The 27,121-nt window shown below is 39.5% G+C and overlaps 1 protein-coding gene across 6 annotated transcripts in view; it reads left to right on the top strand.

Moving 5' to 3' along the window:
* Positions 1-8,767: 8,767 nt before the first annotated feature.
* ART3 (ADP-ribosyltransferase 3 (inactive)) overlaps positions 8,768-27,121 on the top strand; it is a 34,610-nt gene continuing 16,256 nt past the window's right edge. For all 6 annotated transcript variants that reach the window (XM_060012345.1, XM_060012344.1, XM_060012342.1 and 3 more), the window contains exons 1-2: positions 8,768-8,836; positions 13,931-14,642. In XM_060012345.1, coding sequence (XP_059868328.1) covers positions 8,768-8,836; positions 13,931-14,642 — 781 coding nt within the window. The remainder of the gene's footprint in view (positions 8,837-13,930; positions 14,643-27,121) is intronic.

Genomic DNA, 27,121 nt, shown 5'->3' with positions numbered 1-27,121 from the left:
AAAAAAACTTAAAAAAAAAAAGTGAAGGGATGGAAAAATATATTCCATGCAAATAGAAACCAAAAGAAAGCTGGGGTAGCTATACTTATGTTACGAACGCAAGTCCATTTTCCTGATGCACAGTGAGGCCAAATGATACCAAAACGTCAGAGTTTGGTTTATTGCAGGGCCATGCAAGGAGATGGGTGGCTCATGCCTTAAAAAAACCCAAACTCCCCCGAAACTTTCAGCAAAGCCCTTTTGTAGGAAAGGTAAGGGAGGGGCATGGTTAGTTGTTGCAGACTTCTTGGTGTCAGATCCTTTGTTCTTGAGGTCAGGTCATGGTCAGGTCACAATGTTCCTATAAACCACCAAAACAAATGTTACTCTCTGTTCTAACAAGAAAGGGCAAGGTGTCAAGTCTCAACTTTCACCCACAAGTTCCAGGTCCTGGCTAAGAGAAGGGGATCCCTACACAGGTGGGTTACCCTGCCCGGGAGTATTCACCCAGCACCCAGCCTGGGTCCTCCCACCAGTGCCCAGGCCCAGCTGAAGAGGCAGATCTCAGCTGGCGGCACCCTCAGGGCCAGGTTCCCAAACCCTGCCCAGCCATCATCACTAAGGGAGCAAGGCACCCAGGATCCAGCCAGCTCTCAGGCTTTTCATTTAAGCTGGAGAGGCTCTGAGGCCTCCGTGGCCTGCGACCCATGGAGACTGCTGTTACCTTAATGGCAGTGTCCGTATACTCCAGTTGCTGAGGGCTCCCTGGGCTGCAACCCATGGAGACTGCTGCCACCATTAGGTTGCAGAGGTGCAGATGGAGGAGAGGTTCACTGCTGCTTCAACGCCTGGGGCCAGCCAGTGGGCGGCTGTAGCGAGGGCTCTGGAGGTCTGCAGGACACAGCCCTCAGCCTGAGGCCAGCAGACCTGGAGGGCCGGGAGAAGGCTGCTATCTGCCTCTCACCACACTCTGCCCCAGGACCACTCTTCGGCTGACTGTTGGTGGAGCTGGACCTCTAACTGCCATGTGCTAATGGTCACGAACTAACGGCTGTGTGCCTGCCCTGCCCCTGTTACAGCGGCAGGTACATCTGCAGGTCAGGTTCTCATGGCCAAGTGGACACAGGCGTGTGCCACCTCCTTGCCCTCTTCCTGGCTGCCTGCTTCACCTTCCTGTCATAGTCGTCCCAGCAGGGAGTCCAGCAGGAGTCAGGGACTGCCAGGCCAGGCCAGGCTGGGGGCAGTGCAGTGGCATGAGGCGGGACAGCACTGGGCAAGCTGGCTCCAGCGGATGTGGTGTGCGAAGCCACGGCTCATATCCTGCCGCCTGCCAGGCTTGCAGCAGAGCCCTGGCCTGGGACCCGGCACCACTTCCATCTGGAGCCCCCATGTATCTGAAGTTCTGGTATTGTTTGGCCTCACTGTGCGTCAAGCATACAGAGTTGTGTTTGGTAACACTTATATCAGACAAAATATACTTTAAAACAAAGACTGTGATAAGGGACAAAGAAGGGGATTATATAGTGATAAAGGGGTCAGTCCAACAAGAGCATGTAACATTTGTAAATGTTTATGCACCCAATATAGGAGCACATAAATATATAAAGCAAATGTTAACAGACCTAAAGGGAGAAATAGACAACAGTACAACAATAGTAGGGGACTTTAATACCCCACTTACATCAGTGGATAGATCATCCAGATAATAAATAAGGAAACATTGGCCTTAAATGACACATTAGACGAGATGGACTTAACAGAAATACCCAGGACATTCCATCCAAAATCAATAGAATACACGTTCTTCTCAAGTACACATGGAACATTCTCTACGATAGATCATACGTTAGACCACAAAACAGGTCTTAACAAATGTAATAAAATTGAAATCATATCAAGCACCTTTTCCAGTCACAGTGGCATAAAACTAGAAATCAATTATAAGAAGAAAACTGGAAATTTCATAAATATGTGAAGATTAAACAGCATGCTCCTGTACAGCCAATATGTCAGAGAAAAAATTGAAAGCAAAATCAAAAAATACCTTGAGACAAACAAAAATGGAAACATAACATACCAAAATTCATGGGCTTCAGTAAAAGCAGTTCTAAGAGGAAAGTTCATAGCGATAAATGCCTACTGCAAGAAACAAAGAAAAATATCAAATAACCTAACTTTATACCTCGAAGAACTAGAAAGAGAAGAATAAATAAAGCCTGCAGTTAATAGAAGGAAAGAAATAACCAAGATCATAGTAGAAATAAATGAAAAGAAACAAAGACAATAGAGAAGATCAGTGAAACCAAGAGCTGTTATTTTAAAATAAACAAAATCAACAAACCTTTAGCTAGACTCACTAAGAAAAGAAGAGAGGACTCAAATAAATAAAATCAGAAATGAAAGAGAAGGCATTACAGATGATACCACAGAAACATAAAGGATCATAAGAGACTACTACAAATAAAGTATATACCAACAAATTGGGCAACCTAGAAGAAATGGATAAATTCCTAGAAACAAACAACCTTCCAGGAGTGAATCAGGAAGAAACAGAAAATCTGAACAGACTGATTATTAGTAAGTAGATTGAACCAGTAATTTAAAACTTCCCCCAAATAAAAGTCCAGATGGCGTCACTGGCAAATTCTACTAAACATCTGAAAAGAGTTAACACCAATCCTTCTCAAACTCTTCCAAGAAATAGAAGAGGAGGGAACACTTCCGAGCTCACAACTCAGTTTATGGTCAGCATTATCCTGATACCAAAACCAGACAAAGACACTACAAAAAATGAGAATTACAGGCTAGTATCCCTGAGGAACATAGATGCAAAAATCCTTAAAATATTAGCAAACTGAGTTCAACAATACATTGAAAGGATTATACACCATGATCAATTGGGATTTATTCCAGGGATGCAAAGATGGTTCGATATTCACAAATCAGTGAGATATTCCAGATTAACAAAATGAAGGATAAAAATCATGTGATCATCACAAAAGATGCAGAAAAAGCACTTGACAAAATTTAACAGACATTTTTGATAAAAAATTCTCAACAAAGTCAGTCTAGAGGGAATGTGCCTCGACATAGTGAAGGCTATCTATGAGAGCCCACAGCTAATATGCTCAGTGGTGAAAAGCTGAAAGCTTTTCCTCTAAAATCATGTTCAAACAAGGATGGCTACTCTTATCACTTCTGTTCAACATAGTATTAGAAGTCCTAGCCAGAGCAATCCAGCAAGGAAAAGAAATTAAGCCATCTGAATTGGAAAGGAAGAAGTAAAACTGTCATTTGCAGATGACATGATATTATATACAGAAAGCCCTGAAGACTCCTCCCCAAACCAGAACTAATAAATTCAGTGAAGTTGCAGGCTGCAAAATCAATACACAGAAATCTGTTGTGTTTCTATACACCGATAATGAATTATCAGAAAGAGAAATAAAGAAAATAACCCCATTTATAATTGCACCAAAAATAATAAAATACTTGTGAATAAATTTAACCAAGGAGGTGAAAAACCTGTATGCTGAAAATTGTAGACATTGATGAAAAATGGTGAAGAAGACTCAGATGAATAGAAGGATAGTCCATGCTCATGGACTGGAAGAATCCATATTGTTAATATGTCCATACTACCCAAAGCAATCTACATAGTTAGTGCAATCCCTTTCAAAATTCCAATAGCATTTTTCACAGAAATAGGACCAAAAAAATCCTAAAACTTGTATGGAACCACAAAAACCCCCAAGCAATCTTGAGAAAGAAGAACAAAGCTGAAGGCATTGTACTCCATGATTTCAAACTATATTATAAAGCTATAGTAATCAAAACAGTATGGTATTGGCGTAAAAACAGACACATAGATCAGTGAAATAGAATGGCAAGCCCAGAAATAAACTCATGTGTATATGGTCAATTAACTTATGACAAAGGAGCCAGTATACAGTGGGGAAAGGACAGTCTCTTTAGTAAATGGTGTTTGGAAAACTGAACAGCCACAGGCAAAAGAATGAAACTGGACCACTATCTTATATCATACCTAAGAATTAACTCAAAATGTATTAAAGACTTGAATATATTGGGTTGGCCAAAAAGTTTGTTTGGGTTTTTCCAAAACATCTTATGGGAAAACCCGAGTGAACTTTTTGACCAACCCATAAGACCTGAACCATAAAACTCCTAGAGGAAACATAAGTGGTAAGCACCTTGACATTGGTCTTGGCAGTGGTTTTTTGGATATGAGACCAAAAGCAAAAGCAACAAAAGCAAAAATCAACAAGTGGGACTATACCAAACTAAGAAGTTTCTGCACAGCAAAGGAAACCATCTAAAAATGAAAATACAGGGGACTTCCCTGGTGGCACAGTGGTTAGGAGTCCACCTACCAATGGACTCGAGCCCTGGTTCGGGAAGATCCCACATGCCATGGAGCAACTAAGCCCGTGTGCCACAGCTACTGAGCCTGCATTCTAGAGCCCACGAGCCACAACTGCTGAAGCCCCCATGCCTAGAGCCCATGCTCTGCAACAGGAGAAGCCACCACAGGGAGAAGCCCACGCACCGCAATGAAGAGTAGCCCCCACTCGCCGCAATTAGAGAAAAGCCCGCATGCAGCAATGAAGACCCACTGCAGCCAAAAATAAATAATATAAATAAATTAATTAATTTTTTAAAAAGGCCCCCAGGGACTTACCTGGTTAAAAGAAAAAAAAAAAAAGAAAATACAGCCTGATTGGGAGATAATATGCAAATCATACATATGATAAAGTGTTAATATCCAAAATATATAAAGAACTCATACAACTCAATAGGAAAAAAACAATCTATATAAAAAATGGGCAAAGACCTGAATAGGTATTTTTTCAAATAAGATATACAGATGGCCAGCAGACACATGGAAAGATCAACATCACTAATCATCAAGAAAATGCAAATCAAAACCACAATGAGAAGGACTTCCCTGGCCGTCCAGTGGTTAGGACTCTGTGCTTCTACTGCAGGGGGCATGGGTTCAATCCCTGGTCAGGGAACTGAGATCCCACATGCTGTGCAGTGCGGCCAAGAAATAAAAAAAAAAAAAAAACACAGTGAGATATCACCTTACACCTGTTAGAATGGCTATTATCAAAAAGACAAGAAATAACAAATGTTAGGATATGAAGAAGGAAACCTTTGTACACTACTGGTGGGAATGTAAATTGGTGCAGTCACTATGAAAAACAGTATGAGGGTTCCTCAAAAAATTAAAAATAGAACTTCTATATGATCCAACAATTTCACTTCTGGGTATTTACCCAAAGAAAATGAAAACAGTTGGAAAGATTTCTGCACCTCCATGTTCTTTGTGGTGTTATTTACAGTAGCCAAGGTATGGAAGCCACCTAAGTGTCCATCGACAGATGAATGGATAAAGAAGATGTGGCACCTATATACAATGGAATATCACTCAGCCATAAAAAGAATGAAATAATGTCATTTGCAACAACATGGATGGATCTTGACGGCATCTTGCCAAGTGAAATAAGTCAGATGGAGAAAAACAAATAACGTATGATCTCACTTATATGTGGAATCTAAAAACAAAAGCAACCACCAAGCTCATAGATACAGAGAACAGATTGGTGGCTGCCAGAGATGGGGGTGGGGGTTGAGCAGAATCGGTGAAGAGAGTCAAAATGCACAAACTTCCAGTTACAAAGTAAGTAAGTCATGGGGATCTAATTGGCAACTAGAGTTCATAATACTATATTGCACATATGCGAGTTGCCAAGAGACTAAATCCTAAAAGCTCTCATCACACACAAAAATATTTTGTAACTGTGTGTGGTAATGGATGTTAATTAGACTTAACTGTGGTGATCATGTCACAGTATATACAAATATCAAGTCACTATGTTTTCTTGAAAGAAAACAAGAATGGAGCAAAAGCATACTGGGAATAAATAAGGTCAAACTTGCTTTGAGCTTCATGCAGTGTTTGTTATGCTCTTTTTGGTAGACTCAGTCTTTTGTGTGATTCATTGATGAATCTGATAGGCTTTCGGGGGCCAAATGCAGGAAAATCCCACTACTTCATTCCCTGTAGGCCCACATGCCTGGGCCTAAAATGCTGGTCATTGTGAGCCTAAGGACTGAAAACATGTGCAAACTTTTTCCTTTCTAACTAAACTCTATTTTTTAAAATGATACAACTACTGAGAGCCTATTCAGTGGATTTACTCTTAAATTGCTTAGCCAGTGAGGTGGGTAGAGGCTAGACGTCTGGAAGAGTCTGAGGAGGAGAGATGGGTTTTGTAAAAGTAGGTTCACTTCATGACAGTTTAAAATGTTTCATTGAGTAAATATGTATGTACACACACACAGAGAAAAATACATTTAAGTATGTAATAGCTTGGTGAATTTTCATAAACAATATATCAGTGTAATCGAGACCCAGAACCAAAAACAGAACCTAACTAGCATCCCAGATGCTCCCCTTGTGCCTCTTCCAGTTACTACCTCCCACTCAGGGTACTGTTCTGACATCTGATGCCATAGAAGTGTTTTGCCTGATCTTGTACTCTATGCTAATTAAATCATTCAGTGTGTAGATGTTTGTATCTGTTCATAGGTTTAAAATTTGTGGTATTTATGCACATACATGTAGTTAAGAGTTTCTTAATTTTCAATACTATACAAAATTCCATGGTATAAATACACCACAATTTATCCATTCTACTATTTATAGCCATTTGGATGGTTTGTAGTTTGGGGCTTTTATGAATAGTGCTACTTTCTAAATATTCTATTAATTTTGATACACATATGCATGAATTTCCTAGGACATTTCACGGTTTTATATCCATAGTCAGTGAATTCTTAAGTATTCTTCAGCACTGCAGTCAATATATTTACTAGGTGTACTTTACTCAAGTGAGAGCTATAGTTGTAGCTATTACCAAATCCTTCCCTTCTTAGTGTTCTCACTGGGCTTTGCCTGTACCTAAGATTCTTAACATGTATTCTGGTTAAGTATGCATATTCATGTCTTTTGTTAGTTGGAGTGCTTTTCAGCTTTATTTCACTTAACTTGTGTGTCCCAGCACCCGGCACAGTACCTAAAATACCGTAAGCCAGTTGAGTGAATGGTGACAGCCATCACCATTGCCAGTGATTAACACAGCAAGTCCCCTGAGTTATGTGAACCATTTAGCTAGGGTAAAATCCTTGCTTCAGTCTGACATCTCAGAGTCAAAGGGTCAAAGGGTCAGAGGGTTAGGAATGGGAAGTGATCACTCTCTGAGAAGCCCAGAACTGAGGGCTCAGAGCTGAACGTGCTGTGTGGTTAGAGGAAACTGCTGTGGCTTCACAAGCCTCTTGGAGATTTCATGTGTTAACAGTAACGATTCCAAGGGAGAGTCTGGGGGGCAGATATAAATAGCAGAACACAAATGAGGTAATGTGCCACTGCCAAGCTATTGCTGGGGATGTTTATAAAAAGAAAAGCATTCCCTTCTCAGCGCTCAGTGTCAACAGCCTCCTATCCTGAAGACACGCTCACCACCACTGAGAGACTGGGGAAACGGTTTGAGACCTAGCATCGTTTAAACCTCCACAGGCAGAAAAGCCAGGTAAACATTTTGACTTATTTACACTCAGACTATGGAAGTGAAGAATTTTCAAGAAAATCCTGATTCAGAGCTTGCTTGGTACATACTGCCTTGTGACAGTTATCTGTCAAGGATTATTTTCCAAATCTTTTTTTTAAAGGGAAGCTTCACACAAGAGTGGCATGTTTGTACTATCTTTTGATATCTTTAGTGAAAGCAACTGCTCCTGAATAAAGATGGGGATCTGGGGCCAAAGGGAAGACTATCTTCTTTCCCCTGTGCTGTTCTTCCCCATTTTCAGATGCCATAATATGGTGATTGGTAGGATAAAAAAAGAGATTTCAGTTCAGTTCCAGCCATGTCAACTTTGTTGTAGGTATGTGGAAGGAACTATAAACCAGTCTTTAATTGAATCAGTTAATGGCTCTGGGACAGCTTCAGCCCTTGACAGCCTCTTACCCTCCTGTTTACCTGCTCCTGTCTCATGAACTTTGGGATGAATATTGGGCATTCAGCCAATAGAATTATATAATCTTACTAGAATTGCTTTCTACCCATTTCCTTCTTACTCCTGCCTTCACAAAGTTATGCAAGACACTTGTTTTATCCTTGGCTTCTCTTAAATGTGACTATTTGGGAGAAGCAGGCTGCCTCGGATAACCTTCTGGTTTTTACCACTGCTGGCCTCCATCCTAGCCAAATGGGCATGACTTGGTTTGCAAAGAGGGTCAAAGAATGGATGATATGCGTGGATACTAACTCCTGGAGAATTCTTGGAGACTGGGATCTAGGGGACCAATCTGAAGCGGTTGTTTTTTAGTTTGTGATTTCCTATGTATGCTGAGGGGAGATTTAGAGATAGGAATTAAAAATGACTACCAGTGACTATGGTGGGAGAGACAACATGTCTGAAAGAGAATGGAAATGGACAGATTTAATCTTGAGCAAACTGCTGAAGTTCTCTGAGCTTTGGTTTCCTCTTCTGTAGAATGAGGGTGTTAGACCACCAGACAAAGTCTAATGACCCTTCCAGCCATTGGAAATTTATTAATAATCACTTCCTAACCATTATGATACCCACTCTTTCCCAGAATGAAAAAATATATATAGTGTGTCATCCTGTTCTACTTCCCTAAACCTTTTCTTTAAGTATACTAAATTGGAATTTTTTCTTTTTAATTTAGAAGAGAAAAATGAAGGCAGGACATTTTGAAATGGTCACCATGCTGCTGGCACCTATGATTCTAATGGACATCTTCCAGGTAATGTTAGGAATGGGAAGCATGTGGTCACTGGAATGGGAACTCTTGATATAAGGTTGCCTGAGGCATTTGTGTGGGTTGATGATAGAAATGAGAACAGAGAGAGTAGGTAAATTAGTTTTTTACAAGTAGATCTTATCTTTTACACACTGATATGTGTTAACTGTAGAAAATTGAAAAATTAAAATTAATCAAAAAGAGGAAAGTAAAAATCATCCACAATCTTCCACCCAGAGGGAAAGACTCAGTCTGTTGGTGTGTATTCTTCTCAGTTTTCTTCTGTGTGTTTATGTTTGTAATTTACAAAAATGGATTCACACTATACATAGTATTTTTTTTACCTTTTTAAGTTAATATTGTGCTACAGATGTCTGTCCATGGCATCAGATATTCTAAAAATATGTATTTTTCTTCAGCTGACACTGCAATGTTTATCTACATGTTTTCCATTAAACTATATAGTGACTATTTTCCCACATTCAGTATTCTTTTTTTTCTGATAGTTTATGATTTTATTTTTTACAATTGAATCTTTAAACATTCTGTATCATATATATTTTTTTAATTTTATTTATTTTTGGCTGCATTGGGTCTTCGTTGCTGTGCGCGGGCTTTCTCTAGTTGTGGGGGCTACTCTTCGTTGCGGTGCACAGGCTTCTCAGCACGGTGGCTTCTGTTGTTGCGGAGCATAGGCTCTAGGCGCACAGGCTTCAGTAGTTGTGGCACATGGGCTCAGTAGTTGTGGCTCGCGGGCTCTAGAACATGGGCTCAGTAGTTGTGGTGCACGGGCTTAGTTGCTCCGCGGCATGTGGGATCTTCCCGGACCAGGGCTCGAACCTGTGTCCCCTGCATTAGTAGGCAGATTCTCAACCACTGCCCCACTAGGGAAGTCCCTATCATATTTTTATGTAAAATATGAGCCAGGTCCCTCACCTGATGTTTCCCGCCACATTGTTAGCTCTCACATCACTACTGAATGAGTATTCGTCCACTGATTTGAAGTACGTTCTTTAAAATGTGTTAAATTCTTAAAATTTTACCCATTTTTAAATTTAATATTCTGATATATTGTTTATAGAATCATTGTATATTCTGTTACCTGGTCTGCAGTGTGACTTTTTAAAAATTGAAGTATAATTCACATATAAAAATATACCATTTTACTTAAAAAAATTTTTTTTTTAATTTATTTCAGCTGTGTTGGGTCTTCATTGCTGCACGTGGGCTTCCTCTAGTTGCAGTGAGTGGGGGCTACTCTTTGTTGCGGTGCACAGGCTTCTCATTGTGGTGGCTTCTCGTTGCGGAGCACGGGCTCTAGGCACGTGAGCTTCGGTAGTTGTGGCACACAAGCTCAGTAGTTGTGATGCACGGGCTTAGTTGTTCCGAGGTATGTGGGATCTTCCCAGACCAGAGGTCGAATCTGTGTCTCGTGTCTCCTGCCTTGGCAGGCGAATTCTTAACCACTGCGCCGCCAGGGAAGCCCCTATTTTCCTTTTTCTTCCTTATCTTTATAGCCATCCTAATGGGTGTGAGGTGGTATCTCACTGTGGTTTTGATTTGCCTTTTTAATATTCTTCTGCAACATAAATTTGATGTGTTTGTTTTATGAATGTTTCGTAATTTGTTTAACCAATTTCTTTTTTTAACCATTCAGGTCATTTTTACATTTTTGTAATAAACCTTTGGCAATTGAATTTCATCCATATAGGATTTTGTTTCAATGGATAACTCAGAGGAAGAAAATATAATCAGTGTGTTCACCTAGCCTTTGTACCTGTTCCTTGTCCATTCAGTTTCCCCTGAATTGTGGTGGCATTTGTGGACTTTTTCAGTGCTCAAGGTACTCACTACACAGAACACACAATCAGCGGTGGCCTTTGGCCAGAAAGAATTGATGTCTAAAATTAGACATGCAGAGACTAGTTAGAGGCACAGGGGGAAAGACAGGATCATATTGGATCAACCCTTGATATGGTGTGAGGAATGTGGTGTGGTAGTTTCAGGGTGTGATGTCTTATAAGATGTTGAAGTCTTGAACATAAATTAGGCATTGGCGCCCAAGATGCACTCTGGTACATTCTGTGCTGTGGACGAAAGTGCATTTCTTGGCTAGGAGATGGCAATGATTTGATCTCATGAAGCTTAAATTCCCACTTCAGGAAAGTGACCTACAGACCCAGGAGTTCAGGGTCTCAGTGACTTCCCCAGCAGAATATTCTGTGGCTGGTAATCAAGACCGTTTCTGATGCCAACACAATTCCTACATTCGTAAAACGGTGTTGTGAATTGCCTGCCCAGCCTTTCATAAGGGTTGTTATGAGGACAAAATTAAACTCTTTTTTTAAAAAGTGCTACATAAATGTCAGTGATCTTCATCATCAGAAACATAACACTTTGGTTAAGAGAACGAACACTGGAGCCAGATTGCCTGGGTTCAAATATCAATTCCAAACAAGTTAATCTCTCTGTGCCTTAGTTTCCTCACCCTTAAAAAAGGAACGAATAATAGTACCTACCTACCTCACACGGTTACCATGTAGATTAAATGAATTAATATATATGAACACTTAGTGCTTCACATACAGAAAGCACTCTGGAGAAGTTTGTTAGGCCTTAAGGATGAAGTGGCCACAGGGGGTGACTGAGAAGGAGAAATCTAAGAAAATTTCACAAATGAATAGATGGTTTTATATAAGGACTAGGTTGATGGTAGTTGTAGGCAGTAAGATTATAAGTTTGGTCTTGGTCTTAGATTGTTTTGTTCGAAGGGTCTTTGAGCAATTCAAGTGGAGTTATTAAGGAGGCAGTTGCTATACAGATCTTGCACTTACAGGACAGGTCAGAGGTATTTAGATGATAACTGAAACTATGGGTCTTATATAATTGCCTAAGGGTAGAACTGAGAGTTGGAAAATAAGTAGCCTTGAGAAACACCAGCGTTTAATGGCCAACGAAAATATGCTAGGTCTGCAAAGGAGTCTAAGAAGAAATGTTTCCTTAGTGAGAGCTATTTGGATGGAGGAATGGGGGTGGGAGACCGGATTGAAGAGGGTTGGGATATGAGTGGAAATGAAACGGAGATGGCAAAGATAGATGTCTTTTTGAAGAAGTTTGACTATGAGGGGAGAAGAGAGATAGTGAGAAGGAGATAGTGTGGGATATGGAATCAAGTTATGTTCTGCTTGCTTAAGCTGGTTCCCTGCACCGCCTCTTCCTTTCCACACACATACTCACACTCTTTAAGAATCATTCACATGGAGCCTGCAACTTTAAGAGATCCTGGCTAAGTGTTTCTATAAAGTCTCCAACTGAGGTTGCAACTATATACTCTATAGTTGCATATAGTTGTATATAGTCTATAGCAACTATAGCAACTATATACTCTATACAAGTATAGAGTAGTGGAAAGAGACAATGATATGGAGGGCATTACCCTTTTACTTGTAGAAACCCTTAGATGGTGTCTCTGGGCGGATGTGCTCATCCTGTGTTTTGATCCATAGGCCTGAGCACAGGGTTCTTACTTAGTTCACTTGAACTAAATATTTTGCCAGTTGCTCTGCTAGGTGCTTGGAATTCAGAAGATAAATATGATACATGTCGTGCCTTTGAGGAACTTATAGTATAATACAGTTTGCCCTCCGTATCCATACATGTGTGACCCTGCAGATAGAGAGGGCCCACTGCATTCATTGTACTGTGCCTTTTTTTTTTTTTTCTGGCTGCACCACGTGGCATGCAGGATCTTAGTTCCCCGACCAGGGTTCAAACCAGCACCCCTGGTTTGTGCCACCGCGGAGCCTTAACCACTGGACCGCCGGGGAAGGCGGTACTATGCCAGTTTTAAAAGGAACTTGAGCATTTGTGGATTTTGGTGTTTGCGGGGGCTCCTGGAACCAATCCCCCATGGGTACTGAGGGAAGACTGTACATATATTCCTATTACGAAATGATAAGAATAACCACAGCTCGTTGAAGGCTTGATATGTGCCTTGGGGCTAAGGCATGGGGCTGAGGACTTTGCATATATTCATTATATCATTTAATCCTCACAACAATCCTGCAATTAAGATATTATTTCCTCACGTTATCCCCATTCTTTAGGTGAAAAAAATTGAAGCTCAGAAATGGCAAGTAACTTTCCCATGAGTAATTAGTACCTAGTTAGTAACAGAAATGGAATTTGAACCCAGATCTATCTGATTCAAAGCTAGTAGTGTTCGTTACGCTACACTGCCCTGCTTCTTACGTTATGTGTGTCATTTAAAGATGCTTAGTCCTTTTCCAGTTACTTGTAATGGAAAGACAATTCAAACCATCTCAGATAAATAGGGAATTTACTGATTCTTATGACTGAAGTAACATACAGTTTCCAGGTAAAGCTAGACTCAGGCCTTAAGTAATGTTATCAGGTCCTCATCTCTCTCTTCACCTCTCAGCTCTGCAAACCTTCCTTTGTTGGCTTTATTTGTAGACAGGATTCTCCATGGGACTAAATGGATAACTATTGGCTGCCACAAGCCAATATTATCCTTAGAGCTTATGGTTATAGGGAAAGAAAGCCTTTTGTTTTTCTGGGAGTGCTCTGGTTTTTAAGCCTGCATCGTTGCTTATCATAGGGGCTGAAGATGCAGAATCAGTCCTAGCTGAACCACACAGACACGGGGGAGGGGGCATCCTCAAAGCAAAAGGGGTAATGTTTGCCTTTATATATTTATCCTTCATGTAAAGTGTTTCACACAAGATATTTCAAATTCACCCAACAGTCTTGAGTGGTTGAGGAAATTAGCTAAGAATATTGTTCAAAGCCAGGACTGCCACCCATTTTCTTCAGTTTCACCCTCATTGTTCTTTCCTCTGTACCACAGGGTTCAAACGAATGAGTTGCAGGCGTGGTCATTTACTCTTTCATACAAATATGTGAGAAAAGTTATCATTAGCAGTGGAAGATACTTCCTACGTAAAAACATATCCAAAGTTGATTGTAAGCAAGGGAGAGAGTCTGGGCATGAGGGGGTGGATGCGATAAACTGAGAGAAATGATGTACACCAAGTATCTTTATTTCAAGAGTATTAATGTCCTTTTCCTTTGAAGGTACAAACTGAAATGTTAGATATGGCAGACAATGCATTTGATGACGAATACCTGAAATGCACTGACAGGATGGAACTCAAATATGTTCCCCAGCTGCTCAAGGAGGAAAAAGCAAGCCTCCAGCTCTTAGAAGATGTGTGGGAAAATGCAGAAGCCAAGTGGGAAGCTCGGAAGACTCAGCTCTCTCTCCCTATGGGTTTTAAGGATAACCATGGAATAGCCCTGATGGCATATGTTTCTGAAGCTCAAGAGCAAACTTCCTTTTACCATCTGTTCAATGAAGCTGGGAAAATGGCCGGCCAGTCTCGAAAAGATTATGTCTATGGCTTCCAGTTCAAAGCTTTTCATTTCTACCTGACGAAAGCTCTGCAGTTGCTGAGAAGACCTTGTGAGAACAGCTACAAAAACGTGGTGTATAGCGTAAGGCAGACTACTTTATCTACATCTGGAGGACTAAACCAAGTCCGATTTGGCTATTTTACCTTGGCATATTCAACCAAACCTCAAGTTGCCAATGACCAAGACGTTCTGTTAACCATCAACACGTGCTTTGGAATTGCCATTGAAAAATTTTTTGATAAAGAAAGTGAAAGAATTATTTTAATACCCCTGAATGAGGTTTTTCATGTGACACAGGATGGGACTGGCAATAACCTTATCCTGCAAAGCACAAACAAGACCTGCAGCCATTATGAGTGTGCATTTCTAGGTGGTAAGTGTCTCTGTTCTGTCTGTGCATGTCTGGGAAAGAAGGAGTGAGACTCTGAGGCCCAGGGAGAGGTCAGGAAGGAAATTGGGAGGTTTTAAAAGGAGACAAAACGTTGGTGGTCTCTCATCTAGCTCTTTTGATACTGTTAGTTTCTTTTTTCATAATTTAATTGTATCAAAATAATACGTTTACGGTATTACTGAAAGTTAAAAAACCAAAATACTAATATAAGGTAATGGTTCTCAACTAGCAGTTTTGCCCACTAGGGTCAGTTGACCGTAGCTGGAAACATTTTTAATTGTCACGACTACCTTTAGTTGCTGCTAGCATCTAGTGGGTATAGGCCAAGGAACAAAACCTGCCTGGTGGCTCTCATTTAATTGGAAGTCTAGAGGTGGGCTGTCCAGAGTTGGTACAGGGGCTCAACTACATCATGAGTAACTCAGACTCTTTGTCGTCCACCAATTTGAGCATGTTGGTTTGTTGATTCATGTTTTCAGTGTGACTGTTGGCAGCTGTAGGCGTCAAACCACGTTCAAGACAAAAAGAGAGGATAGGAGGATGGCAGCCAAATCTGCCTGTTTAATCAGGAGGGTAAAAGCTTTCCGAGAAGTTCTGAGTAGACTTCTGATTGCATATCATCGACCAGAACAGCTACTTGATCGTCTGTAACTACAAGAAAATCTTGCAAAGAGGGTAATTAGCTTTTCCAGACCCTGTCATGTAGGGAGGCAGGGGAGAAGGGAATTAGAAGAATCTGATCACCACCGCCCTCCTCAACATTTGTGCCTTTCCCCTTCCCATTGTCCCAGTGTAGTAAAGACTGGTACCGTTTTGTTTTGAAGGACTACTTTTACCTCAGAGTTATTAGTTGTATGATTTTCTGTTTCCTTAGCTTTTTATATCCCATCAGTAATTCACCCCTGAATCCTTAGAAATATAAATCTCCTCTTAATACATTTAGGTATATCAGATACTCTTTTTTTTTTTTTCTGGATATACTCCTGGATTCCATCATCTTGCTTTATGAAAATATCCTGAAATCTCTCCTCACTACTATTCTGAGACTTTCTTTTGCTTCTCCCCTATGAGGAATCCCCTATATCTTGGATTTCCTTCTCTTTCTTGAATTACTCCGTAGTTTGGAAGGGGTAGGGATTCTTCAGAAGTTTTCTGAGAAAAGAGATATTGAGGCAAATCTTCTGAGACTTTATATACCTGAAAAATCTATCTCTGAGACCTTGAGTAATAGTTTGTAGATTTGTATTTTTGTCTTGGAAATTATTTTCCTTGGAATTTTGGAGATGTTCCTTCATTGTCTTTTAGTTTCTGATGCTGCTGTTAAAAAGGGTGAAGCCATTCTAATTACTAAAACTTTGAATGAGACTTGTTTTGCCCTCTGGGAGGTTTTAGGATATTTTCTTTATCGCCAGTGTTCTGAAATTTTATGGTATTGTGCTTTGGGGTATATGAGTAAAGGGTTAACAAAACCCTTTCTCCTTCCTCTTACGAAAATGGTCTCTTGTTGATCTTCTTCTAGCACTATTTCTCTGTAATCTACTAAAGGTGGAATGACAACTGTATAACCATACAACACTGCCTAATGGTAAACATAACCGTTGATCGTTACAGTGCATCTGAGCTGCGAGGTTGTGAATGAAGTATAAATACCTGGAGGGAAGCCATAGCTTTGGGCATTCCTGAATGTGGTGTGACGTACTGAGGTTTTCTTCTTGCTGAGTCCTGGAGTACTCATGGCATGATTGATATAAGAGATGCTGTCTTCTATGTGTGGCATGAGGCTACTAAGCTAGGATAGTTCCTGCACCCACCTGCGTAACCTTGTTTTCTTGTATTTGAGATGTCATTCTGGGGACTGAAGGACAGCCCTGGACTGCTGTGAGGACTTGCATTGAAGGTGTATCACTCATGCTACCCTTTAATAGGTATGCTGTGTTCCTGCCCTTCATTCTTCTGCAAAACTGAGTAAACTGGTGAGGGGATGCCTTTTGGGGTCTTATGAGTATGATTGTCTAGGTGAACCCCAAACTATAGCTGCTGGTCAAACAGAGCGAGTATTGAAGTAGGGCCTTGGAAGTGGGATAGACTTTTAGACCTTGACTCAAATGTGCCAGTGCATTATGAGATAAAAAAGAACAGGTAGAGAAGTGCTGATGAGATGATACCTGTGAGATGGAGTGGGGAGGGGAGCTGGTCCACTTTTGATTTAATGGCAGAAGCTGTGTGGCCATTGAGATCCCTGGGGCACAAAATTTAAGGACGTCTTCATGCTTAGGGTCATATACTTGCACAACCTTCACCTGCATGATCCTAAGAGCGAATGCCTCCTTAAATTTTGCACTCTAAACACCTCATTTGCCTCACCTTAGTCCTGGCCCTGAGTTGGAAGTTAGACCAACTAGCGAGCAAATTTATGTTGAGAGGAAGAGTGCCCATTTCCCTCGCCTAACCATACACTGGACCTGACCAAAAACGAAGCCAGTTGGAGCCAGTTCATTCCAGCTTACGGGAGCTGACTGTGGGCATATATCTCCTGGCAATTCCTCATACATCACGATGGCTTGAAATTGGCCGTGGATGAGAGTTATACCATGGACATCAGCAAACCCTACAAGTCAGAACCCCCGTTCTCCACCCCAGAACCTGTTCAATTCTACCAGCACATTATAGCCAGAAACCCAGTTGCAGCTGGGCTGACAAAATGACACCACTTTTGGTGCTTCTGATGCACTCAGACAAATGCTATTTCTGGAGCCATTGGTTCTGCAGAAACCCTGGCTACGGTAGCTGCAGTAGGCCAGATCCGTCACTCGTATCTGGTTGATGAACAGAGGTGGGCAGTGGAGCCCCCAGAGTTCATGTTTGTGAGTAGCATTACGATGAACAAAAGGGGTGGAGCCGCTGGGTTGATTCAGAATGAGCCAAGTCTTGGACCTACATGGGGAAGTGTGTTATGAGCCCAGCGTGAGGAAAGGGGAGGAGACTTCTGCGGGCCTGCCCAGAAAGGCAGGCAGAGGCTACACAGCAGGTTAATGTTCAAACCAGCCACAAGGGGAAACCTCCGTGGGGGCTCACCTGTGCTATTTGTTTGGAGAGCTCTGGCAAAGTCAGGCCACTGCACTTGATTGTGTTGCTTTACCTCTAAGCCGGAGTCTGACCAGTGTCCTCTGCTGCCATCTGGAGGTAACTAATGGGAACTCAGGATCAAAGACACCCTGAAGTGATCATTAAAGCTAGGCTGTTCGAAGCACTATGAAGGATAATAACCAGGGGTTTTAAAAGCTCAAGCCACGAGGATATAATCAGAACCTTGTTCCACTGTGACTGAATAGACCTCTGGATGTAAAAAGGCAGCATTTATGAAAGTGATTAAAAAATTATACTGTGCTAAATGTAGTGTGCTAACACAGTCCTGTGCTGTTACTTTAAACTTGCTTGTGATTTTCAAGATAAAAATGTATGTGGGCCTTACAAAAGCTAGTTAGTTAAAGAAAATAGTTCAGTTGGTTAGGAAGTGGAGAGGATAATTCCTGGTGGTCAAAGATACTCGTATTAATCCAAGATAATGGGAGTAAGTAAATGGTAACAAAACCCTTGATCCGTCCTAATGGGAAAATTACCGCAGGTTAACCCTCTTTTATACCGTTTTTCTAGAAAACTCGATAAAAGTAGAATGTCAGCTGTGTAATCAGGCTACATTCCTCATCGTTTAAAATGACCCCATCTGAAAACTGCACTTGGATTGGGAGGACTATAGATGAATTATAAATACCTGGTAGGAAGCCATAGCTTTGAGATTTCATGCACCTTACAGTGTAGATATAATATGATTTATTGGAAGAAAACTTATAAGCAGAGAAATAGTAGAGTACACCTCATCCCCTGAACTCTCATTATTTTACTGAACAGGCTGGTCATAGATCATCTGGTATTTTGGACAGTATTTACATAGAGAGGGACCAGGCAGTATATATGTAAATATATTTTACATATTAATAGAGTCATGCGGGCAGGGAATATCAGTGTTCCCTGACTGCAGAAGTAATCTTGTTAGAAAGGAAGAGCCCCTGAACTCCAGTGGCTGGTGTCAGTCTATTTTGTTGAGCTTGCTCAGACCTGTTGAGGCAACTCTCTGCTAAGCCATCAAAAGGGGGAAAGAAGATGAACCTACAGGGCTATCCAGATTTATTTTTTATAAATCCACCCTAGCGCTTGAGGGTTCATCAGATGTAAGTACCTTCATTCGTTCTGATAGACACTCTTTTAGCCTTCCTTGGGAGTAGCGAAGTTTCTGTGTTGTTGTCTGGGATTGGGGATTCAACAAGATTCCGTATAGATAAACCAGATAGGAAGTGACATATCACATATCTATCACCTCGAGAAATTCACATTATGAATCAATGCCTAGAACATTTGGAAGGCTGTTCAGACTGTTTATTCCATATTTATAGGAAAAGGGAGAACTCTTCATTACCAACCCCCTCCAGACTTTCACCCACCAGACTTGTTCATGCTGATTGTATCAGTCAAGGTTTCCAACCAGAGAAACAGAATCGGTTGTAAGGAATTGGCTTACATTATTGTATGGGCTAGCAAGACAAGTCTGAAATCCATAGGTCAGGCTGTCAGGAAGGGCAGGCTGGAATTCTTGGGTATGAACTGAAGCTCTGCCCACAGGCAGAATTTCTTCTTTTGGGAAGCCTAAGCGCTTAAGGCCTTGCTATTCATTGTGTCAGGCCCACCAGATTATCTTGGATAATCTCCCTTATATAAAGGTAACTGATTATAGATTTTAATCCCATCTACAAAATACCTTCAAGGCAACAACTTAGATTAATGTTTGATTGAATAACTAGGGACTGTATCCTAGACAAGTTGATACATAAAACTGACCCTCACACCTGTATTAGTTATCCATCACTGCATAACAAATTACTCCAAAATTTAGTGGCTAAAAACAACATTTATTGTCTCATAGTTGCTGTGTCAGGAAACTGGGTTCAGTGTACCTGGGTCTTTTGACTAGGGATCTCTCACAAGGCTGCAGTCATCATAATACTTGACTGGGAAAGATGTACTTCCCAGCTCACTCACGTGGTTGATGGCAGGACTCAGTTCCTAGTGGGTTGTTGACGAAGGCCTTATTTCCTCATGAGTTGTTGGCTGGAGGCCTCCCTTGTTCCTACCTACATAGGCCTCTCCATAGACTGTCACAGCATGGCAGCTGTCTTTTCAGGTGTGAAGTCTTACAGGTAAGGCCCCCATTGAGCCAATAGTTTGGATAAAGTAGTAGGTGAGGCTTTGTACTGTCTAATGCAGAGGTTCTCAGACTTTCTTGGTTCATGGTGTCCTTAGTGTTGTCATAATTTTTTCAGAGTGTCCCTAGGCTAAAATAAATGCCTAAAAATTCCATTTATTAAGTAAACTCAAACAACTCAATAAGTATTTATGTCCTAATATCTCAGTAGCTGTTTTCTAAGAAGTAATATATATAAAAAGTTTTAAGAACTATTATTTCATTTTTAACCACAGCGACTTGCTAATGGGATGTATGTGCCTGTTGGACACTGACTGCACAGCTTCTCAAACCTTGGTGTCAGATTAGATACCACCTTATTTCCTGATCCACACTGATTTTTCACATATACTTGCTTTTTTCCACAACAATTGCTAAAAACCCAGCTTTGCAAATATATGATGTTATCGAATAGAATGTAACATAACTTTGAAACTGTGTTCTATCTAAAGCTAGTAGCTCATGCAGTGTCTGAAAGATATCAAGTCGGGCTGTGTTTGTCTTGAAATTTTAACATATCCCTTGGTACCCCTGTGAATTTGCTAGAGCGTGCAGGGACACCTCTACCACTGTTTGGAAACTGCAGGTCTAATGGATGGGCAGCCATTTATTTGCGGAAGTGGCTAAAGCTTTAGGAGCCAGGCTTGGCCCTTAACTGGAGGTAAAATTTCCATGTGACAGTGGAACTTTTGGGGGTTTGTCCTACTTCATGGGAATTTAGTTCAAAGAGAACCCATGGCACAATAAGATATTATGTTGGAGAATCATGACTTTTCTTTTTTTTTTTTTTTTTTGCGGTACGCGGGCCTCTCACTGCTGTGGCCTCTCCCGTTGCGGAGCACAGGCTCCGGACGCGCAGGCTCAGCGGCCATGGCTCACGGGCCCAGCCGCTCCGCGGCATGTGGGATCTTCCCGGACCGGGGCATGAACCCGTGTACCCTGCATCGGCAGACGGACTCTCAACCACTGCGCCACCAGGGAAGCCCCCTGACTTTTCTTTTAGTGAGACAGTCTGTCTCATTAGGCCCAGTAACAGGCTAGCAGTAGCAGGGCCTACAAAGGGAGGAGTCCTTGTGTCCAAAAGTGCAGTGGCCAACAAATACTGCTGTAGTCTTGTTGCCAAAAATTCCAGTCAGCTCTGAGTTTGGTCACAGACATCTGTAATTTCTTGAGATCTGAAGGAGATAGGAACTCCTGGGAGGGCTTTATTTACTGTTGTCTGAACTGCTTCCAAGGCTTCTTACTGTAGAGCTCCCTGTTAAAATAACAACTTATAAGGTTTTCCAGTGTGGCTGGTAGGAATAGTCACTATTCTTCATCCTTTGAGTTCTTTCCCTGGCCTTGGGTAGTTTCCTTAGACAAGTATAAACTGATCAGTATTTTGCTGAGTACTGGAAACGCTTTGAAGATCTCTGGGGTTCTCTGTGCAGCTCCTTTCTCTTTAGTACTCTGTAAAAACCAAACTATCCTGGTATTTTTCATTGTGGAAAAAGTTTAAACTGCTTAATAGTTATAATACCATGTGAGTTTTCTGTTTATTCTTGAGTTATTTTTGATAAGTTACATTTTTCTAGGAATTGTCCATTTGTCTTATATTTCAAATTTATTGGCATAAAGCTAGTCACAGTAATCTCATGTCTTTTTACACCTGCTGAATCCATGGTTATATTCCCTTTTTCAATCCCTATCTATATTTGTGTCTTCTCCCGTTTATTTCTGGATCAATCTCTTACCCATTTTTAACCCTCCTACTTTTTTTTTTTTGAAATATAGTTGATTTACAATATTGTGTTAGGTTCAGGTGTACAGCCAAGTGATTCAGTTATATATATATTTTTTTTCAGATTATTTTCCATTATAGGTTATACAGGACATTATGAATATAGTTCCTTATGTTATACAGTAAATCCTTATTGCTTCTCTATTTTATATATAATAGTTTGTATCTGTTAATCGCATATTCCTAATTTATCCCTACCCCCTCCTCCCTTTCCCCTTTGGTAACCATAAGTTTGTTTTCTGTGTCTATGAATCTGTTTGTTTTGTATATAGATTCATTTGTATTATTTTTTAGTTTCTACATATAAGAGATATTATATAATATTTGTATTTCTCTGTTTGACTTACTTCACTTAGTATGATGTTCTCTATGTCCATCCATGTTGTCGCAAATGACAATATTTCATTCTTTTTTATGGCTGAGTAATATTCCATTGTGTTTATACATATACATACACAATGGAATATTATATATATAATATATTATAATGCATGTATGTGGTATATAGATATATATACCACATCTTCTTAAGCCAGTCACCTATTGATGGGCACTTAGGTTGTTTCCATGTCTTGGCTATTCTAAGTAGTGCTGCTATGAACATTGAGGTGCATGTATCTTTTTGAATTAGGTTTTTCATCTTTTCTGGATATATGCTCAGGAGTGGGATTGCTGGATCATATGGTAGCTCTATTTTTAGTTTCTTAAGGAACCTCCATACTGTTTTCCATAGTGGCTGCACCAATTTACATTCCCACCAGCAGTGTAGGAGGGTTTCCTTTTCTCTACACTCTCTCCAGCATTTATTGTTTGCACACTTTTTGATGATAGACATTCTGATAGGTGTGAGGTGATACCTCATTGTAGTTTTGATTTACTTGTCTCTAATAATTATGATGTTGAGCATCTTTTCATGTGCCTGTTGGCCATCTGTATGTCTTCTTTGGAAAAAGATCTATTTAAGTTTTCTTTCTATTTATTTTTTGGATTGTTTGGTTTTTTGCTGTTGAGTTGTATGAGCTGTTTGTATATTTTGGATATTAACTCCTGTCAGTTGCATTCCGTAGGTTGTCTTTTTTTGTTGTTGATTGTTTCCTTTGCTGTACAAAAGCTTTTATGTTTGTTTAGGTCCCATTTGCTTATTTTTGCTTTAATTTTTTCTTTTTTTTGGCCTTGGGAGACTGATCTAAGAAAATACTGCTACAATTTATGTCAGAGAATGTTTTGCCTGTGTTCTCTTCTAGGAATTTTATGGAATTATGTCTTATATTTAGGTCTTTAAACCATTTGAGTTTATTTTTGTATATGCTATGGGAGAGTGTTCTAATTTCATTGATTTTTATGTAGCTATCCAGCTTTCCCAACACCACTTGTTGAAGAGACTGTCTTTTCTCCATTGTATGTTCTTGTCTCCTTTGTTGTAGATTAATTGACTATAGATGTGTTGGTTTATTTCTGGACTCTCTGTTCTGTTCCATTGATCTATTTGTTTTTGTGCCAATTCCACGCTATTTTGATTACTGTAGCTTTGTAGTATTGTCTGAAATCTTGGGAGGGTTATGCCTCCAGCTTTGTTCTTTTTCCTCAGGATTGCTTTGGCAATTCTGGGTCTTCCATGGTTCCATATAAATTTTAGGATTATTAGTTCTAGTATTGTGAAAATGGAATGGATATTTTGATAGAGATTACATTAACCTGTAGATTGCTTCGGGTAGTATGACCATTTTAATAATATTAATTTTTCTAATCCAAGAGCATGGGATACCTTTCCATTTCTTTAAATCATCTTCAGTCTCTTTATCAGTGTTTTATAGTTTTCAATGTATAGGTCTTTCACCTCCTTGCTTAAAAGTTTTTTCCAATTTTTTTGACATGATTTTAAATGGGATTTTTTTTCTTTTACTTTCTGATATTTCATTGTTAGTGTAAAGAAATACAACAGGTTTCTGTATGTCAATCTTATATCCTGCTACCTTGCTGAGTTCATTTATTAGTTCTAATAGTTTTTGTGTGGAGTCTTTAGAGTTCTCTGTGTAGAGTATCATGTCATCTGCAAATAGTGACAGTTTTACCTCTTCCCTTCAAATTTGGATACCTTTTGTTTTTCTTGTCTGACTGCTGTGCTAGGATTTCTAATACTGTGTTGAATAGAAGTGGTGAGAGTGAGCATCCTTGTCTTATTCCTGAATTTAGCAGGAAGGCTTTCAGCTTTTTCTGTTGAGTATGATGCTGGGTGTGGGTTTGTTGTAAATGGCTTTTATTGTGTTGAGTTATATTCCCTCTATGCCCACTTGGGTGAGAGTTTTTTTCTTGAATGGATGATGAATTTTATCAAATGCTTTTTCTGCATCTATTGAGATGGTCATGTGGTTTTGTCTTTTCTTTTGTTGATGTGGTGTATCACATTGATTGATTTATTTATTTGAACCATCCTTGTGACCCTGGAATGAGTACAACTTAAACATTCTGCATGACCCTTTTTAGGTATTTTTAGATTAGGTTTGCTAATATTTTGTTGAGGATTTTTGATCTATATTCGTCAAAGATATTGGCCTGTAATTTTCATTTTTTGTAGTGTTTTTGTCTGGTTTTGGTATCAGGGTGATGGTGGCTTCATAAGAATTTGGGAGCATTCCCTCCTCTTCAGTCTCTTGGAGTAGTTTGAGAAGGATAGGTATAAGTTCTTCTTTATATGTTTGGTAGAATTCCCCACTGAAGCCGTCCATTCCTAGACTTCTGTTTGCAGGGAATTTTTAAATTATGGATTTTATTTCACTTCTAATGATTGGTTTGTTCAAATTATCTTTCTTTTTGACTCAATTTTGGCAGGATATATGTTTCTAGAAACGTTTCCATTTCTTCTAAGTTGTCCAATTTGTTGGCATATAACTGTTCATAGTATTCTCTTATGATTTTTTGTATTTCTGCACTATTGGTTGTTATTTCTCCTCTTTCATTTCTTATTTTGTTTATTTGGGTCCTCCTTCTTTTCTTCTTGGTGAGCCTGGCCAGAGGTTTGTCAATTTCATTTATCTTTTAAAAATACCAACTCTTGGTTTTATTGATCTTTTCTATTGTTTTTTATCTCTATTTTTATTTAGTTCCTCTCTGATCTTTATTATTTCCTTCCTTCTGCTGACTTTGGGTTTTGTTTGGTCTTTTTCTAATTCTTTTAGGTGACAGTTTGTTTATTTGAGACTTGTTTCTTAAGGAAGGCCTGTATTGCTATTACCTTCTCTCTTAGAACTGCTTTTTGCTATATCCCATAGATTTTGTAAGGCTGTATTTTCATTGTCATTTGTTTCAAGGTGTTCTCTGATTTCCTCTTTGAATTCATCATCAACCCATTGTTCTTTTTAGTAGCATGTTGTTTAGTCTCCATGTGATCGGTTTCTACCTTTTTTTTCTTTTCGTGGTTGATTTCTAGTTTCATACTGTGGTGGTCAGAAAAGATGCTTGAAATAATTTCTATCCTCTTAAAATTGTTGAGGCTTGTTTTGTGTCCTAGTATGTGGTCTGTTCTAGAGAATGGTCCATGCACCCTTGCAAAGAATGTGCATTCTGGGTTTTTTGGATGTAATGTCCTGTAGATATCAATTAAATTCAACTGGTCTATTGTGTCATTTAGAATCTTTGTTGCCTTGTTAATTTCACCCGGAATATCTGTCTATTGACGTCAGTAGAGTGTTAAAGTCTCTTACTATTACTGTATTCCTGTCAGTTTCTCCTTCTGTGTCTGTTCGTATTTGTTTTATATATCTAGGTGCTTCTGTACTGGGTGAATATGCTAATGAGTGTAATATCCTCTTCTTGTATTGATCCCTTTATCATTATATAGTGTCCTTCTTTGTTTTTCCTTATGGACTTTGTTTTAGTCTGTATTGTCTGATATGGATATTGCTACCCCCACTTTCTTGTTGTTTTCATTTGCATGAAATACCTTTCTCCATCCCCTCACTTTCAATCTATGTATGTCTTTTGCCCTAAAGTGAGTCTCTTGTAAGCAGCATATTGTAGGTTCTTTTTCTTTTTTTAATCTGCCATTCTGTGTCTTTTGATTGGAGCATTTAGTCCATTGACATTTAAAGTAATTATTGACAAATATATGTTTATTGCCATTTTAAACCTTGTTTTCAAGGTGATTTTGTAGTTCTTCCTTGTTCATTTCTTCTTTTTGTTTTTCTTTTTGTGGTTTTCTTTTGTATTATGCTTGAATTGCTTTCTTTTTGTTTTTGGTGAATCTATCGTATGGTTTTGACTTGTGGTTACCCTTGTTTTCAAGTATGTTAACCCATAACTACTTACTTTAGACTGGTAGTCATATAAGTTCAAACACATTCTAAAAGATCTACAATTTTAATCCCCTCCCCCATATTTCATGATTTTGATGTCCTGTTTTACATCTTAATGTTTATGTTTTTGCTGTTAATTGTAGTTATAAACACTTTTACAAAATTTTTCTGATTTTTTTTAATCTGTGTACTGGCTTATTTAAATGGTCTTCAATCCTTTTATACATTTGCCATTCCTATTGTGACTTTCCCTTTCTTATAGATTCTTGAGTCTTTTCTATTTAGAGAAGACCTTTCAATATTTCTTTTAGGTTAGGTTTAGTATTGCTGTATTCTTTTAGTTTTTGCTTGTCTGAGACATCCTTTATCTCTTCTTCTAGCCTAAAGGATAGTCTTGCTGGGTAGAGTATCCTAGGTTGCAGATTTTTCCCTTTCATGACTTTGTTTAACAGTGTTTCTGCAGAGAAATTAGCTAAGAGCTTTATGGGGGTTCCTTTGTAACGGACTCTTTGTTTCTTTTTTGCTGCCTTTAGATTCCTCTCTTTATCTTGAACTTTTTCCATTTTAATTATAATATGTCTTGGTGTTGATCTGTTTAGGTTCATCTTATTTGGGACCCTCTATGCTTCCTGTACCTAGATATCTGTTTCCTTCTTTAGGTTTGGGAAGGTTTCAGCCATAATTTCTTCAAATATATATATATATTTTTTGGCCTTGCCATGCAGCTTGTGGGACCTTAAATTTGGCACGTTTTATATCATCCCATAGACCTCGTATATTGCTTTCATTTTTTTTTTCATTTTTCTTTCTGTCTTTTGTTCTGATTGGGTGATTTCCATTATTCTATCTTCCAGATCACTTATTCGTTCTTCTACATTATTTAGTGTGCTATTCATTGCTTCTAGATTGGTTTTTATCTTGGTAATTGAGTTGTTTTTGATTGGCTCCTCTTTATAGTTTCTAATTCCTTGTTACAGTGATTCTGCATTTCTATCAATAATCGTTCTTAATTCATTTAGCATTTTTACTACCTCCTTTTTGAACTCAGGGTCAAGTAGAGTGGAGAGGTCTGTTTCATTCTTTGTTCTTTCAG

This window comes from Delphinus delphis, chromosome 5, assembly GCF_949987515.2.
Source record: "Delphinus delphis chromosome 5, mDelDel1.2, whole genome shotgun sequence".
Taxonomy (NCBI): domain Eukaryota; kingdom Metazoa; phylum Chordata; class Mammalia; order Artiodactyla; family Delphinidae; genus Delphinus; species Delphinus delphis.
This window is presented reverse-complemented; position numbering and strand designations above follow the sequence as displayed.